We start from the raw sequence: 17,955 nt of genomic DNA, 5'->3' as shown, positions 1-17,955 counted from the left end.
TCTAGCTGCTTATTGAATCGAAAGAGGAAAGAAGGAAAAGGCAGAAACGTCCAGATGCGGTCGTATCGAAAGTAGCCGCATCAATAACGTCTATTCCATTTCCTAGCGTGACTGGAGATTTCGTATGCGACTGGCACCCTTTCGGGACGAGTGTGTTTGCTCGTGGTTTAACGTTGGACAAGGAAGTTAAAGAGGGATGGAATTATTGCCTGGTGGGTAGTAAAATGCGGTGTGACGATGCCCCGCCGTGGGCATACTTAGCTAATTAAATCGTATAGGATACTCGTATCGAGATTAGGTTACATCGGAGCATGCGAGGCACCGCAGTTGAGAGGAATCCTTCGATGATACACGTGAACAAACGTATACGCTGGCCAAGTTATCAAAGACTACGAAACATTCAGTGGATATAAAGAACATACTCCTGTTTTTCGATGATAGAGATTAATTGAATTATAAGATGTAAGTAGACTACTATGATTAGGATGTTTACACACTTATAGGAAATTGAACTTGATCAGTTTTGCTATTGCTATGTCAGGAACACACTTTTTCTCCAAAAGATAATTAACAAAGGAAATTGAAAAATGAATGAAATTAAAGATCCTGACAGTAATACTACGAGTTAACATAACATAAATATTACTTTAACTATCAATTTACAACGATTGAATACCAAACTTATATTAATTTGAATATCAATAGAGTTATAATATCTAATATAAATTGGAGAAACATTCTTTTAAATATCCTAGTTATTATAAGTAACGTCACATCTTTTGTTATTTTACTACAAACATCAAAATATACAAGATATTTGTCTTTTTTGTTTTCAAGCGTCAATGCCAACCAGTACTGTCAACGCTCCCTTTGCAATAATTTATTTTAATTTAATTTAAATGATACGTTAATATCTTACATATTCCAAAGACTAACATCCACGTGTGCTCGTGTATAGTAATCTCGATAACTGTATCACAATGCTAGTTACTAGTCGATCGCAATGTTTGCACGACTCGAGTGAAACGAAGCTTGAAGTTATTACGAGGGTTCGTGGATAGACATACCAAGACAAATGACGCGCTGAAAGGGACAGCTAAATTCGATATGGAACGAGGAAATTCTATAACGCGTTGCCCTGTGATACGCGTACGAATCTACGGACTTACCACGCTGCACGTCGAGGATATCAAGTTCCTAAATCGACACGGTAAACAGGCTATCCGCGTCGTGGGCCACGCAATGCCTAATCGAATTCATGGCTCGAATACACGATCGAACATCATCGCCGATTTCTCGTAGTAATTCAATCGATTCGATACCACCCTGTTAGTATTCTCGCATTACCCCCTGGGAAAACGAAAATTGCTTGTTACCATTCGCTATTATCCCAATATGTATTTGGAAATGATTTTATTTCACGTTAAAATTTTCGATAAAAATCATTAAACGTTAAAATTTTAACTAATTTCAAATTTAAGTAGCTACTGACGAATAAATATTGGAATTTTTACGAATGACAAATTTTATCTTCTTCGTGTCGAAAAGAAAGATAATAATATCAATATAATAAAGAAAAAGTAAAAACTGAATAGATATATGTAAGTACTAATTAAATTTAGATTTGAATTTCTACATCTCTAAATGTTTTTCCATTGAAAGTTTGTTAGTTTCTTTTTTATGAGGTTATCTATACATTATAAGCATGACCATACGTTAATTCAACCTAGAATCTTGAACTGCAACACATTCTGACAATGCGGGCACGGCATTGGTATTCACGGTCGAATCATGATTTAGGACCTGTCGCATTGCCAAACCCCTATTCTATTCACGGACACGCATAATAACGATTATCGTAACCTTGGCTATCTTCTTTTCACAAGTTATTTTGAAATCTCTAAAGAGATTCTACTAATACTAATTAATATTTCATATTAATCTTTTCTACTAAAAATATGAAAAGATATCTATATATTATATATATATTATTTGATATAACAAAATAACTCACTCAAATACTGGGGCAAACGAAGTAGATGAGTATTTTTCAAACGCGTGACGCTAATGCCACCTTATTTTATCTCTGTGAATAATACATTATATTTTTATAAAATTTGGACAAAATCAAAATTTGAATATCTGATAAGAATAATTCTTTACCTGGTTATACAAATTATATACTACCACTCTGCTGTTTGAGATGTTTACACCATTCTCATAATGCAATCTTCAATAACATAATTCTAACCTACAATATAGTGAATTTTAATAATATAATTAGACATAGCAATTTCAAAGTGGAACGATTCAAACGCTAATTTTTAAAATGCTAATCTAAAGTATTCAAAGTAGTATCACGTATAAACAACCGAAAATTGCATCCTTTTATACATTATACATACCAAATAGTTACCAGAAAAAACGACCGTAGGACACGGCGACACACGCTAAGCATGGACTATAGAAGCTGCACGTGGTACAAAAGCCGCGCATGCGCACAGTAGCGCCCTGCGAGAGTAGATCCCCCTACCTCTCTTTACTACAGTAATGTTAATGGCGCGACACATGCGCACGCGCGCGTGGGGGGCAAAATCTTTAAAATTGGCTCTGTGGTGGGGCAGATCGTGCGAATCCCGGAACAGAACGAATCCACGGTCCGTTTCTGTAGGATGTGACAAACGGAGCGGCAAAGAGGGGAAAGCTAGCGGTGGGGAATAAAAAGCGGCACGCTACAGAGCAAAAGTGTGGAAGTGGGGCACGTGCCAACTTGTGCACCTCCGAAGGGAGTATGGTGGTGGCACAGGGCCGAAAAGTGGGGGAAATATGCATCTTGGAGCGCGGCGAACAGAATTTGAAGTAGTCTGCGAGCAGGCGAGTGACTATGCGCTTGCGTGGGCCCTCGGAGAAGTTTCTTTTATTTTTAATTTCTCTTTTTCCCCTCTCGTATGTTTTTGTTCGTATTTTCCTTTCCTCTCGTTTCTCTTTCCTTCACCTTTTTCTTCAAAACCAAGATCCAATCTCCGAGGGTCTGCAACCTCCTACCCTGCTTCCCCTCTCCCGATTCGACACATTCAATTGAAATCACCGAAAGCAATCGTCGAGCTGAATTTCGAATTGATAACCAACCGAACTACCAAGACTGGACTGGAAACACTGGAAGAAACCGGAGATCCTTGAGTGACACCGAGACGGAATTCGTCGAATCGATAAAACGTCCGAGAGTAATCTCACATCTACACACTGTAAGTACAACATAAAAAACCAATACATTCAAAGACGGTCAAAGTGTTCATTTATATAAAATCATGGAAGGAATATATTTTTTAAAGACAGATTCACAACTGATTTGAAATTATATGAAGACATCTACCATCGATGAAATAAAATGGAATATCGTTGACGATGTTGAAATCGGGGAAGGGAAAGCGAAGATTACCCTCTGTTATACAGGATTTGTGTAAATATACTTGTACATACGAAAGTATTTTTAATTTGTACAAAGAGAGAGATGTAGAGTTCTGATGTTAAAAGTACAACACTACTCGAATTACATGCTCGGTGGATGAGAATTTCCTTCGAAATTGGCCAGTAGTCGGCGTTGCAGATCGCCTATCTCGATTGATATATCAAGCAAATAATCATACAATACTACATAACAAATTTTGATTTGGATTATTTAAGTAAAAGGCGAAGATCGAAGAAAACACTGCGAAAGATATGACGACCAGGAACCGTTTGCAAAAAACTTATCACTGAAGGAAGCATATATCGATCAATCAATAGATCAAAAACATTTGAAGAAAACTTGTCATCGCTTATGCTGCTTTTATGGGAAAAAGACGTTTTGAAGACAGAAAACAACCGTATTGCGATTTTTGACTTTGACACTTTATTGGTATGGTAACTTATTTATTATTTGATTAAATAATACGAAATTTTGAGAATATATCAATTCTGCGATTGAAGATTATTGGCATTGATGTAAATGTATTTCCTTATACTTGTAATGTCGCGTGACCCTCTATATAGGCTAGAAATTATCCCTCGGTCATAAAACTAAAGATTTTGACTTTACCGTCAAGGCCCTTAATTGCTGCAACATATCTTTCAAATCGAGACATTCCTTAAAGTCATAGTTCAAACCAGTAAAATATGGGAAAAGCAGGTTTTTCAACAATAACCCTAAAAAATGTCTCGATTTGAAAAATATGTTGTAGCAATTAAAAGCCTTAACGGTAAAGTCAAAATCTTTAGTTTTATGACCGAGAAATGGTTTCTAGTCTATATAGAGGGTCACGCGACGTAACAATATTAGCGTAACATTTATTAACGATAATGTAACTAGTCTTATATTTTAATTTAGAGTTTTAGGGTTTTAGGGTTTATTGTAAGAAATTGATAAAATTTTCGAAGATTTCCAAACACCGAGCTAGTCATTAATTTAAGATAATGTAATAATTTTGTATTTTAAGTTCTATTTTCCTTTCTTTTTTATTTCATATATATCGTACTTAGACGAGAAAAGGAAAATATTTAGAAGTTAATATAAAAAGAGACAATACAACGATCTAGTCAACAAGTGATAAAAATGTAGTATACACTATGAGAATCAAAATATAGAATCTAGTATAAAAAAGAAAAAAAGTATAATTACGATCTAGTCAAGAAATCGAGTTATTAGAAAACCTAATCTAGTCACAAAATAATACGGTCTAGTCATTATTTTTAGTCGTTCGCATTGGTGCCACGGATTTCAATCTCGAGATAAATTTTTCTGAAATTTTCTCGTGAATTACTAGAAATTAAGTTGAAACCTTAAATTACAAAAAATATGTATTTAATTTAATTACACGTAGCATCAACGAGACGTGTGTATACCTTTTCATATAGCTTTTTTATGTTTCTAGTCAACCATACTTTTCTAGTCATCGCGTTCTTTTCACTTAACACGTAAGTATCTTAAGTATCATATTCCTCAAAAGGATATGCAGGCCACAAGTAAATGCAATTCTGAAACTTTTATTTCAATGTATCCCCTACTTGTGTGACATTAATTTTGCATATTTAAATACATACGTACATTTTTCAAATAAATAATATCCGTGGATACGATGCCATACAAAAGTTAAGTCATGAAAGTATATCATACTCGCTTTCTATAATCTTAAAAAAGAGTCACAAAAAGAATAGTTAAGACATTGCAGTCTATATTATCTGATCGTGTATACATTAGTATAATTTATTAACTAAGTCAATATTCTATTCATTTCGGGGAATGTGCCAGTAATCTACATCAATATTATTATTATATAGGTTATAGGTTTATGGCAAAAAAATAATTTCATCAAAAATTAAAATTCCAATAGTTATATAAAGTAAAAAAATTAAACTTATTTCAAAATTAATTACGTAAACGGTTGTCAATAAAAGTAAAGAAATATTACCTACGTATGTATATAATTCCGATTTTATTGCCAAATTCCTATGACTCAGTCGGTACAGTTTAAACAGTTAAATTTATTAAATCGTCCTTTACAAGGCAGCTAATTATGTATTCGTTTAGGATTAAATTATTATATACGTATTCTTTAATAACTTTGAACTGAGAAGATACCAAGCAGAAGCATAACAATTTAGTACAAAAAGTATTTTGTTAAGTAAAAAGTATTACGTGGCTGTGTTTAATAATTAAGAATAATTTTATATTAATTAATATAAATCTGTACTTCTTTTTAAATTGATAGAGATATTACTATATCTTAGTAATATCTAATCCGAACATACCGACTGAAGTTAATATATGAAGTGCTCCACTTTTTCTGATCAAACTCTCTTAATTTGTACAGTAACACCCTATATCGCATTTAATTTTAAGCTTATTTATTTCGAAATGATAAAACAATTAATTTATACATTGTATACGCATAGTCACTATCATTTTGTAAAAAATTTAGTCAAATTAATATATAATTAAATTATTATTAGGAGTGGTATCTAGTCAATGAATCCATGAACACTAACTCGAACAGTTTAGTCCAGGTATTTAAAAAAACTGAAGAAACAAATTTGTTTTTGTTTTATACATGTAAAAAAATCGTCTCGATTATCGTATAGTTATACTATACTTAATAAATGTTTTGGAATTTTATATTTTATTGTGCAATTTCTTTTTATGTTTCACTTGGCGAACTTAGTAGAGTATTGGATCTCACTTCATGGATAATAAATCTAGTCTACAGTAAGGTAACTGAGTAAATTGGAGTTACTAAATATAAAATATAATCAAAGATAAAGTAACTTAGAATTAGTTTGAAAAACTTTTATTATAGTTTCCGTATCAACCTAATAGTAGGACACGATATATTGTGTATGGCTTACAGTAAAGTGTATGTTAAAATAAACATTTATTTATAAGATAGTTTATAACATATGTAGGTATGTATTAAGGTAAATTTATATTGTAAGGATTTAGAATATAAGATCATCATATATGTATTCTTACTTATTTCGTCATATTTATTTGCTATGAGTTGCTGTGTTGTGTGCTGTGTGTGAATTTATTTCAAATATTTATTTATTGAATATTTATAATAATAATATAAATCGCGATTTATATGTTTTTTGCATATTTTTTGCTACTAGCTTTGCGTGTTTTTAGTATTAAAGAATTGTATTCCATAGTTTCATTTACATAACTCTACATAACAACTATAAGTATTCAATCATTTTACTAATCACATATTTGTAACTGCCATAAATAACACTGCTATGAAAATTGAACTTTTCTTTGAAATATAGAAATATCTTAAATAAAATTGTAATCGTCAAAAAGTACATTGTACAATTCAGTTATTACCTTACTCATATTCCTATACCTTATTTCTGTGATAAAACAAATGATGAAGCGTTCATGATAACACTCGTATTATTATTTATTTATATATTACTTTAATTATACAATTATTAGCATAATGTGGAAAATTTTTATATTTAGAAGGTATAACCATAGAGGATTGAAATGATAGGCAGAATCTAGAAAAGGTGAAAAACTACATAGAGTAGGGGAAAAGAAAGAAAGAAAGAAAGAAACATCTGATTTAGATTAACTATACTTAATAAATGCTACAAACATTGGTTGATCGTGCATAAAATAAAAATAAATGTTAAAGAGAATTTTAATTAATAAATAGTTTTTAGATTTTCTTTCAACATAGAATTATAAATATTTATTGAATTAAAAGTGTCTTTTCTTATTGGATCATAATTACCACGTTTCTCCTCTTTAACAATAAAATCTTGAATCTTCTTATGCTCTTCCAGCAACTTGTCCATAGTATTCTCTAATACACTAATCTGAGTGTATATATCATTACTTTCTAAACGTTGCTTTATTTCATCATATTCAAATTGAACTGTTCTGATTTCTTCTTCACATTCTAATTGCTGATGTTTCAATTGTTCACATTCTGCTATTAATTGCCCTTGTTTCAATGTCAATTTAGCTTTTAAACTCTCTAGATCTTCTGGAATTATTGGTTTATTATCTTTGCTACCCATTCTTTCATTAAGATCAACAAATTCTGCTTGAATTTTCTGCTCTAACATTTCCATTTCGCTATAAATTTGCTGCAACTTTAAATTTTCTTTAGTTAATTTTTCAAAACTTTGATCACTCTTATTATATTCATAGTCATTGAAGGGTGGTAAATTATTCAGAATGGCCATTTCATCATTTCCTATAAAATCAATATCAATGTTTAACATATTTGAAATATTTTCCAAATATTCTACTATTGTATTTTCTAATCTATCCATTTTTCTTGTCTCATCATCTTTATCCTGCTCAAAAGAACTCATAAATTGCTCTATAACTTCTTCTCGTTTACGAAGTTCTTTAAATTTCGCTTGCTTCTCAATTTGAGTATCTTCCATGTCTGTTTCCAATTGCTCGAGTTTTTGTTCAGTTTCTTGTATCTGTTTCTTTTTCTCAGTCAATTGAGCTTCAGCAGCTGCAATATCCAGATTGTCTTGCTTAATTTTTTGTAATAGTTTTCCTCTTTCCTCTTCTGGTGAAATTCTATGCTTCTCTTCTTCTTTCAACTTGTCCCTTTTTTCTTCCATTTCTATAATTTTCAAATGTAATTTAACTGCTTCCTGTTTCAATGGAGATAATGTTATTTCTTCTTCCAAATAAGCTTGTTCTTTATATAATTCATCCAATTCTTGTTGCAATGCATTTGTTTTCTCTTGCAGTTTTGCTTTTTCTTTTGATAATTCATCATATTTTTCTTTCGTATTAAAATCCATGCTCTCTATAAGCCTTTCAGTCCTCTTCTTTTCATCCTCTAACTGTTTTTCTATTTTAGTTAACTTCTGCTCTAATTCTTTTCTTTCTTCAAACATATCTTCGATTTTCAATAAATTTTGTTCATTCTTTGTAGCAAGTTCTTCAGTCTCTTGTTCAATGATTTCTTTTCCAACATCAGATGTCATTTTATCTACAATGATGTTGTAGTCAGCCAGCTGTCCTTGCAAAGTTGTTAATTCCATAGCTAAATCTTTGGCTCTCTTGTCATAATGTATATAAGTAGCTCTTTCCTTAGTTTGATCTTCAATATCTTTGAAAATAACAGCAATTTCTTGACTTAATTCTCTGATTTTCAGTTGCATGAGTCCAATGTAATATCTTTTATCTTGAATTTGTCTGAGAATAGAAAATTTAGATTAAAAAACAACAGAAATGAGAGTTTAATTACATCTATCAAAATAATACTAATATTATAATTAATCTTAATCTAATTGTATAGATTTAATATGAAATATAGAAAAATAAATTTTTATACCTGGTCATTGACAATCCTCTAGCTGTTCCAGGTCTCAGACCTGCTACTCCATGTTGAGTGATAGGCCTCTCTGTAACGTTTATATTCATCTGACCAGGCAAAGGAAATGCTGAGTTAAATGCTCCGGAACTAGTTGAACTGATTGTACTCAACCGTGAAGTAGGTGTTTGTACATGGTTAAGTAAAGCCAATGATGATGGTGGTCTTGCCAGTACATTTTGTCCAGGTGTGCCTGGACGAGTAGTACCAGAGGTGATATAAAACTCTCCAGATTCATTCTTTACACCTCTGTAAAATCTATCATATTTGCTTTGCAAAGGAATACTTGTCTGTGGTCTTTGCATTACGATGAATTATTTAAGATATTTTTTCACTTTATTGGATACAGGTCTCTTATGTATTAATAAACAGTAATTTTTATAAATACACAAATAACTGACATTATTTTGCTAGAGCACTTTATTATGATCCTTTTGCTTTACATTTGGTTGCCATAGAAACCAATCCATATCAATTGATATGAATAGAAATTAGGTATAATAACATTTAATTGACATCCATATCCTTGTATGAAAGAGATATATAACTTTTAATAGCGCTATAAGAAAATTATTTTATAAAAAAAAAGTTTAAAAAATATATTTTTAAATATACATTTAGATATACCTAGATTAAACATTACAAAAATAAAACTAATTAAATATGATCATTTACAAAGTCGAAATAGATACTCCTATACTCTTAAAAAGTCCATAAAAATAATATTTAAAAAGAAATTTAAAAATTTGAATTCATCGCTATTTAACCGACAGAGATGTTACCCATTGTAGAAATAAGAACATTTATACTCGATTCCTCAATTTTCCATTACATTTATCGATATGAACACTTACCGAAATAAAAAATTAAATTCTTAGTTCACCGAGGCATCAACAGATGGCAACAGGATGAGGTTACTTTGGAACAGGCAGTTGCTAAGCAACAAAAGTGACGCGGCGTGGCGACCAAGTGGCAATGCACGACGGTGACGGCGACGACGACGGTGACGGCGGTAGCGACGCTGGTCCCCCAAACTCGAATTAATATACGGTAGTCCAAGAATATCTTCAGTGTGCCTCGGGATAGCCAGAAACCAATCGGCGTTACCACAGTAACCCGCGTTGTAGATACGTTTACCCGTGGCATCGCGATTCGTCCCGTCGACGTATAAACGATCAACGCTACTCACCCGTTTTATACACGCTTCTTTCACGTTGGCATTTCTTCTCTGGCGCTTGCCATTTTTTTTCTTTCTTTTCCTCTCTTCATCCTTCCCTCCTCTTGCCCTTTTGCTCAATAGACCGTAGTAGTCCGTGTGCACACGGTTGGCACATGTACCCGGTGATAGCGCATCTAGTGCAGATCATAGAAAGGTATCAACGCTGCCCGATAAACCGGTTTCACCGCAACCAACCGGTGACCTCCTCGTGCCCGAGAATGCTTTAAACTGTGACAAGTATTTTGTGCTCACTTCATAGAAACTGTCCGATCGTGCGTGCGTGAACACGGGACGGGAAAAACCCCGAGTGGGGTTTTTGACGGAAATCGAGACGCCGCGTCGTTGATACGAACATGGACGAAGAAGAAATCGACGGCGTGAAGTCGCCCATCAAGAGGCTTGGCTCCACGCGGAAGCTGCTCGTCTTCAACAGTAAGTTGTAACCAGTAACCATGCACTTGTTATCTGTCTCGTTCTCTCTCTCTCTCTCTCTCTCTCTCTCTCTCTCTCTCTCTCTCTCTCTCTCTGTCATTTTTGTGGTTTGTACTCACTCCATTTTTCTCTCTTTTTACTCACAGAGAAAGTCAACTTTTTCTAACTGATATATTTTAAATGAATCGTAAGTAAATTGTTTCCCATGATGATTAAAATTTGGAATTGGGGTTTGTTACGATAGCAGTATTGGTATTTATTGGAAACAATTTTATCAAAGATTTTTCTTTCAAAATCAGGAGAATTTTATTATATTTTACATCGATCGTAAGTAAATTATTTTGAGATTGAATTTTGTGACTTTACTAATACAGATTGATATTTGTTGGCAATAATTTTATTGAAGACTTTTTGGAAATCAGGAGAGTTTTGTTATCTTATTCTTCTAAAATTCGATTTGTAAACTTATTACATTTTATGTCAAGTTTTGTTGTTATGAAAAGATTTAAGATAAGGATATAGATTTGTGTTACTGGTTTGAAATATATTCGCGGCGTGCTTCGAGTCGAAGGGTAATTTATTTCGATAAAACTCGTTCCAACGTCCATTGGGATGCGTGCATCTGCTCGATTGACTGTAAAGAGTGTAAAGGTGCAATTTGTTTCATTCATCCCATCGATAAAACAGCGAGTGCTGACGTTTCTTTCGTGTTTTTTCTTTCTTTAATACATGGAGCATTCTTTCAATACGTTTGGCGTGTAGGAATGTATAAAAAGCTTAGCGGCTATATGGTCAACAGATGTTAGAAAATCTCGTTATAATGTGCACTCGGCAGTGCGAGTACCGCGACGCTGACTTTCGAAGAATAACGCGACGTGTCGATGTTTTTATGTTCAAAATGCCGTTTATTTGTGCATCTTGGCATGCACTGTATTTCAAACCTGCGATGTTTCTCTGCAAAGAATAACATATTTCATCCATATAAAACATTGCTTAATTCGTGTAATATATTACTCAATGCTAAAAATACTTATATTTAATTATTTCATTAGATCATGCAGTCATATGTAACAAAAGATAGTAACTGTTTTTTTATACAATAAAATGAGTTTTAGCTTGTGACACCTCTCTAAAAAGAATTATCTCATCCATGTAAAACATTGTTTAGTTCGGTAAAAGTAATCTTAAAATGATTATAAGTCTGTTGATAGACGAGAGAAAAATTTGTTGAAAAGAACATAATAGATGATGTAAGTACAGAATTTCATGTGTTAAGAATATCGCGACATTGTAAACTGCTATTATCAGCCAGAGCATTGTACAGCATAATCAAGTAGAGACTATTACACCCTTTGTGGAATGCTGGTGCATTCGAAGGTTGCGTTAGACATTCCTAGTTACCGGCGTACTTGAGTTATACGTTTGTATATGTAATAGGCTTCGGCTTCACGCTTCGAACGTATATCTTACAAATTATAATGTAATCAACATAACAAGTTTTCTAAAGAAAGATTTATTATAAAATCATCATGACACCATAAAAAAATGTATCGAATCCTCTTCTTGATATTATTTATATTATTATTATATTTAGATTCTTATCATATTATTTCTAATTGTTAATTAATAATTTTTATGTATAAAATTTCTTGTAAATATTTTGTGCAACGAAAGAAAGCAAAAAATGTAGTTTCACTGGATCAATGAACAATCGTGTAATACCTATCGTTATTCGATGAGGCAAATGAGGTGCTTGCACGTCTCTCAGTTGAAATGTTGGCGCGTCGCATTAGAAATCGCCTCGTCTGCATATTAAAGTCGTGGGAAGCAACAGGGATAGGTTTCACGGCATTCTGAAAAAAACTCTCACATGTTTGATACTGTTAAACATCTCTGTTTCTTCATTATCTATTATCTCGTAAATACATACTTATTGTATATGTAATACATACTATAATAGTCTAATAATCCTATTTATACGTCTATATTTCATCAGGAATTAGATGGAATTATACTGGACTGAATAAAAGTATTTTTTAATAATAAAAAAATATAACCTTAATATCATAAATATATTTATAACTTGATATTAGAAAATAAGAGGAATCTTGACATTTTGAAAATTTTGAAAATTTATTTAATTTCCTATCATTTCATCAATGTGGCATAGTGCAACGTGTCGTGCATTCATAATCATAAGTCTATCCGATCGGAAGTTCCCAGAAGAACTTACATCGGATGCCCATCCCTGTTTCCGTTTACAAACTTTCAAGGTTGTTTTTATTTTACTTTAACGCGCGTACTGCCCCCATCCCTCTCCGTTTTTTTCTCCCACTCTTTACTCTTTAGTGAACACATTCACACCGAACATTTTCAGACGCACTGTGGACGTGCGTCTATATATTTCTTGATTTCTCGAGGCGCATGCGCATATTCTCATTGTTGGTTGCGACTCTTTCCACACAGTCGTGCCTGACTGCGTCGACCGTTTCCTCTATGCATTCTGATTTTTGTGTTTATACCACGTTGCACGGTTGCAACATTGTCTGCTTTAATATCGATTTTAGTGACCCGCCGCTACGCGGAGCGCACCACGCCGGTAGACGCGTCGCTTCACAGACGTGTTTCTACATTTTGTTTATTTCCTGAGTAATTTAATCCTGCTATTCTCATTGAGTCTATATAACCCGAAATAAATTTTACAATATAATTTTATTTTATTTTTACTAATTTACTACTTTTATGTACTCCACTCTTCCTATAAATAAATTATTCCAAAAAAAGAAGGCATCTGAAAAGATACAAACGTAATAAAGTGAAAACAGCAGATTTAAGTTTATGTAAGCGATAAGGTATTGATATAAGATTTATTGAATAACATAATGCTTGATACATAATACTTCATAAAGGAGGTAATGAAAATAATAATTACGTATTGAGAGATTTGAAATCATCTCTTATAATTATCTGAATAAAAAAACGTTCATAAATTAAACTTATACTGTTTTTTATTTCTATTCGCTCTTTCTCGTTAAACTGGAAGTAAAATGTAGAATATACGTTTAAAGGTACTGATCAATGTTTTAATTAGACTAATTAGGGATTCTTGAAGCATTGAAAATAATTCTTTGATAAATGTATTGTCGGCGGAAGAGCTTGTTCACAAGAAAAGTTAAGAATTTTTGTCATTACTTTAACCGTAAATCCGGTGGAGAAATCTGAATAAAGTGAAGAGTAAAAAGGGAACGACATTTCCTGCTTTGTGCGGCAGATGTTTTTACGAACAGACACCATTTTTAGAGTGTCAAAGAGGGTATCTATCCCAGCCAGTGAAAGATATGCATATCTTTCACTCGAGTACTATTGTGATTACATGTTTTATTTAAATGTTTTCCAAAAAATTATATTTTCATGAACGCAATGAAAAGATCGAATTTAAATAGAAATTCGTTTTACCGATTAAAGATATAAATATAAAATACCTATTAAAAACAATTATTCTACTTTCAATATTTTATATATTATTATGTATTATACGCATTCTGTACATTTTGGTATCTTCAAATCGTAATGCATAAAAATCTGCAATCTAGTTATTAGGTTATAAAAATATTATAATCTGAAGTCCCTACATATATATATATATATATATATATATATATTTATCACACATTGTAATCCCTTTGAATAACTTCAAGGATATTTTCGATTTGATTTTCCCGATCTATAAATATCACGAACGAAAGTTCGACCTCCTAAGCCGCTTTGTAGAACAGCGAACACACACATACACGGGGCAGTATAATTTTTTGATGCACATGTGTAAGTACTAGCAAGGGCATTCATTTTATTTCAGCTCATTAGCGACTAAGTCCTACTAGGATAGAGGCGAAGGAATTACAAAGAAATAATATATCTTCCTAACGTCTATATCATTGTTAGATTAATTAGCTTGTGGCGTGCGTAAATTTTCATCTAGATGTACAACGTTAACTATCGGGACGAGTTACTAATTGAGATAAATCGCTCGAAAAGGGGATCAGACAATTCCTTCGTAAGGACAATCGAATGTCGCTGTATGTACCCTATGGGTGCGTTTACACTCCGAAAAACGATTATAAGATAAAGAACGCGGCCTCACCGGGTAGATTGTGAACTTGCAGGAGGAAATGTCGCGAGTTGTACAGAAACACCAATAGAGTTCGCTAACGAGATAGCAAGGCGAATAAAGCGCTAGGGTTGTGCTGCTGGCATTTAACACTGACGGTATACATATAAGAAAATACTCGTTGCACTTTAAATTAATTCCATTTCTCGGTATATGTATCGTGAGGGCTGTCGAAAAAATTAAGCAAGAAATACGGTGTAAATTATCTTATATTGTTACTTGGAAAGAATGCAGTAGAACTATTTTTAAAGTACAGGATAAGAAAATTAAATTAAAGGTACTAGAATCATTTCATATCTTTAATTAAGAAGAGATATAGGGAATTTCTAAAAATGGAATAATCAGAACGTGTGATTAACCAATACAAGAATAGTGTGCATGCATGCATACGATATTTATATTTGTGTTAGTCTGGAATATATAACATAGAAATTGTAAAATTGTACAGAAATTTTGTGTGGAGAATAATTGTTTCAGATTGACACTAATCTGATGGGTCAACAAAGACTTCTGGATAGATGCACGGTAAGAAGTCCAAGTGGTATTGAAACTGCACGCTTATCTGTACGAAGGTCGGAACCCCGAACGATCTGTAGCTTTAAAATAGCGGTAGCGGTACTACGTAATGGTCACATGAATAGAGATTCAGTTTTAGAATAGTACACACTGAATGAACTTCATCTATACTATAAGTAACTAACAACTTTTTAATGTTTGAAATTAAAATTACCATATAAAAGGGTAATAATGGCAATCATTATTACTGCTATACGATAATTATGAAGATTATATTGTTTAAACAATTGATTTTGATTTAATGCAGTTTGACAAGTGTGAAATAGACATTGAAAAAATATGAATTTGCATAGTGCAATTTTCATGGAAATAATTTAAAATTTAAATTGAAGAAGGAACGACATTGGCCGTTACTTACTCACCATAAGGTTAGCGGCATCAATGAAATGGCGCGGTATCCCATTGAACCACTTGGCTGAGTCAGCCAATTGCGAGCGCGCTAGGTTCAGGGTACATTTTTCATAAGTGCTTTTACGACGTTTCAGATTTAATACGTGATTATGTTGGAAACAAGTGCAGTTTCTTTACAAAAAAGAAAATAAGTAAAACAAGCGAATTAATATCGATCATTATCATTGAGAATAAATTTTAAAAAAGGATTGATTTATGAAAATTTTTTGACATACAATATTACTTTCATTCAAATCAAATTTATGCAGTTGATTGTAAATACTATCCTCCTTTTCATGTTTCTATATTTGTAAAGTTAATAATAAAAGTATCTTTTATCGAAGTCAGGTCCAATTATCATGACTTGGAAATTAAATAACAGATGACGCTAATGGTTCCACAATGCTCGTATTTTGATCTTAGAGCAAAATTAAATGCTCTCTTCTTACATAGAATTTATTGCTTTATTCTTATAAAATTCTTGACCTCGATCATAATAATTAACATAACCTCCACAATAATTCTGTAAAATCAAAACAGAAGTGCATTTATATATTACTGTCTTTTATTTCGTGTTCGGACTCTTAAAATACTAAGAATCAAAAATAAATAAGAAGATGAATAAAAAACAGTTTGATCATGTTTTTCTTCACCAGTTGGCGATAAAGTAAATGAAAGAATGCAGAAAAACTAACAGTGGTAGCAACCTGCCGATAGGCTAAGCCAATCGTAAGATGATTCCTGAGTGCCTTCGAAGTGGCCGATGAAAAGCAATTTGTTTCAGGGTGCTGAGTACATCCAATGAGCAAACGAGATCCACTTTTATATCAAGTGTAATCCCCCTCTCTCTCGATCTCTTGAATTATCTTTAAGAAACCAGAGAATCGTACCAGAAAAAAAAAAACATTTTATTAACGAACAGTTACCAATTCTATACATTACATAAGATAGTTAGTGTTATACCAAATATTATAAAATTCACTAGACTCACGTAAAACAACTTTTAATTATGTACTTAGACCACACTTTATCTTAACTATTGAACGAAATGTAATCTGAAGTAATTTATGGAAATCACAAGAAAAATGAAAAAAAAATATATATAGGTTAGTTAGGAATCTGGGCGCGTGGCGCTGAAATGGTTACCGAAATGGTTAAGTGTTTATTGACCAAGCGAAGAATGTCTACAATTAGACGACATGGAATCGTGTGTATGATACGCATGTATCGCGTGAAATAACCGCGTCGAAACGAAGAAAAGTGTTTCCACGTGGTACAAGTTCTACGGGGATGTAGAGAACAGGACCAGCGAGAGCACAAGCAAGCGCGCAGAGCCAGAGAGTAACGTACACACGGTGGACACGTGCACTCCGTTTGATCAGAGTCACAGTCACGGTCACGCTTCGAGGGTTGGACGAGCCTATATAGAACACCACGGTGGGAGACTGGTGTACAGAGAGTATAACCATGCAGCGAGAGAGACAAGGAGAGAAACAAAAGCGGTGGCGCGAGTAACACTCATTGATTCCCCTACCAGCTCAGCGGCCATCTCTTTTGCACTGTTTCGCCTCGCTTTATTGCTATTATTTCATCTCTTTTCGTTACGTCTCTTTCTTGCTACTGTTCCCTCATTAACCCTCTCCCTCTTCGGACAACTGTTATCTCTGTCCTCCGTTTTCTACCTATCTCCCTCGCTCTCGTTACGTATGCACGATATACACTTTCCGCTCAACGCTTCGACAACGGTATTACGCGATTCAGTTGATTTCGAAACGGTGCATCGGGAGCGCGGAATTTCTCTGGTATATAATCGGTTTTCTACAGACCCGTCCCCTTTTCCGTTTGCAAGTGAAACGCTTTCAACGTAGAAAGTTTCCTGGCCGATTCGGCTTAACAACTTCAAGTGTGTTCTCTTTTCTGTTTTTTCCCCTCTTCTACTGTTTCCTTTTACGCTGCATCGGCCTTATGATCCGTGTATAGTAGAATCGTCGTGTCTACTACTGTGAGAATCAGCCGTTTTGAGGACGTGCCAGTGCCTCACAATGGGGAAAGCAAAGCGCGCCAAGAGATAAAATAACCGTAACCGATTGTCTCATTTTGGCTTTTCTTTGTGCGCGACCAATTTTCCATAAATGGCCTCTTCTTTGTATTATTTTCTATAACATCGATACAAATTCAGGTATTTTGAATTTTCCTCGGAAGGGATAAAGCCGATTTTATTTCAACAAAATCGAATGTTTCAATTCAAAATAATAAACTTCATCGTATTCTTTGCTTTCTTTTTT

At 33.3% G+C, this 17,955-nt stretch overlaps 2 protein-coding genes and 1 long non-coding RNA gene across 10 annotated transcripts in view; 1 reads left to right on the top strand and 2 right to left on the bottom strand.

Moving 5' to 3' along the window:
- Positions 1 to 758: 758 nt before the first annotated feature.
- On the bottom strand, positions 759 to 2,244 carry LOC139987842 (uncharacterized). The gene is made up of 3 exons (XR_011799949.1): positions 2,164 to 2,244; positions 2,015 to 2,086; positions 759 to 1,350 (listed from the first exon to the last, which is right to left on the bottom strand). It is a non-coding gene; the product is annotated as an uncharacterized lncRNA (long non-coding RNA).
- Positions 2,245 to 7,094: 4,850 nt separating this feature from the next.
- LOC139987724 (intraflagellar transport protein 74 homolog) lies at positions 7,095 to 9,941 on the bottom strand. Of its 3 annotated transcripts, none has more exons than XM_072004318.1 (3): positions 9,804 to 9,941; positions 8,847 to 9,143; positions 7,095 to 8,707 (listed from the first exon to the last, which is right to left on the bottom strand). In XM_072004318.1, exons 2-3 carry the CDS (start codon positions 8,933 to 8,935, stop codon positions 7,183 to 7,185), a joined length of 1,614 nt encoding a protein of 537 aa, XP_071860419.1. In that variant the 5' UTR covers positions 8,936 to 9,143; positions 9,804 to 9,941; the 3' UTR covers positions 7,095 to 7,182. The 3 variants fall into 3 exon arrangements, with proteins under 3 accessions (XP_071860419.1, XP_071860418.1, XP_071860417.1); XM_072004317.1 differs by having other exon boundaries at positions 9,740 to 9,875; XM_072004316.1 differs by lacking the exon at positions 9,804 to 9,941 and having other exon boundaries at positions 8,847 to 9,632.
- A 458-nt stretch (positions 9,942 to 10,399) lies between these two features.
- The window catches only part of LOC139987713 (SLIT-ROBO Rho GTPase-activating protein 1), a 43,544-nt gene continuing 35,988 nt past the window's right edge, over positions 10,400 to 17,955 (top strand). For 4 of the 6 annotated variants that reach the window (XM_072004296.1, XM_072004289.1, XM_072004295.1 and 1 more), the window contains exon 1: positions 10,400 to 10,536. In XM_072004296.1, coding sequence (XP_071860397.1) covers positions 10,458 to 10,536 — 79 coding nt within the window. In that variant the 5' untranslated portion in view covers positions 10,400 to 10,457. Of the gene's footprint in view, positions 10,537 to 17,342; positions 17,850 to 17,955 lie in introns of those variants that run through there. The other 2 variants (XM_072004287.1, XM_072004288.1) reach the window with 2 other exon arrangements.

This window comes from Bombus fervidus, chromosome 5 (assembly GCF_041682495.2).
Source record: "Bombus fervidus isolate BK054 chromosome 5, iyBomFerv1, whole genome shotgun sequence".
Classification (NCBI taxonomy): Eukaryota; Metazoa; Arthropoda; class Insecta; order Hymenoptera; family Apidae; genus Bombus; species Bombus fervidus.
The sequence above is the reverse complement of the archived record's forward strand: the minus strand, read 5'-3'. Positions and strand labels throughout refer to the sequence as shown.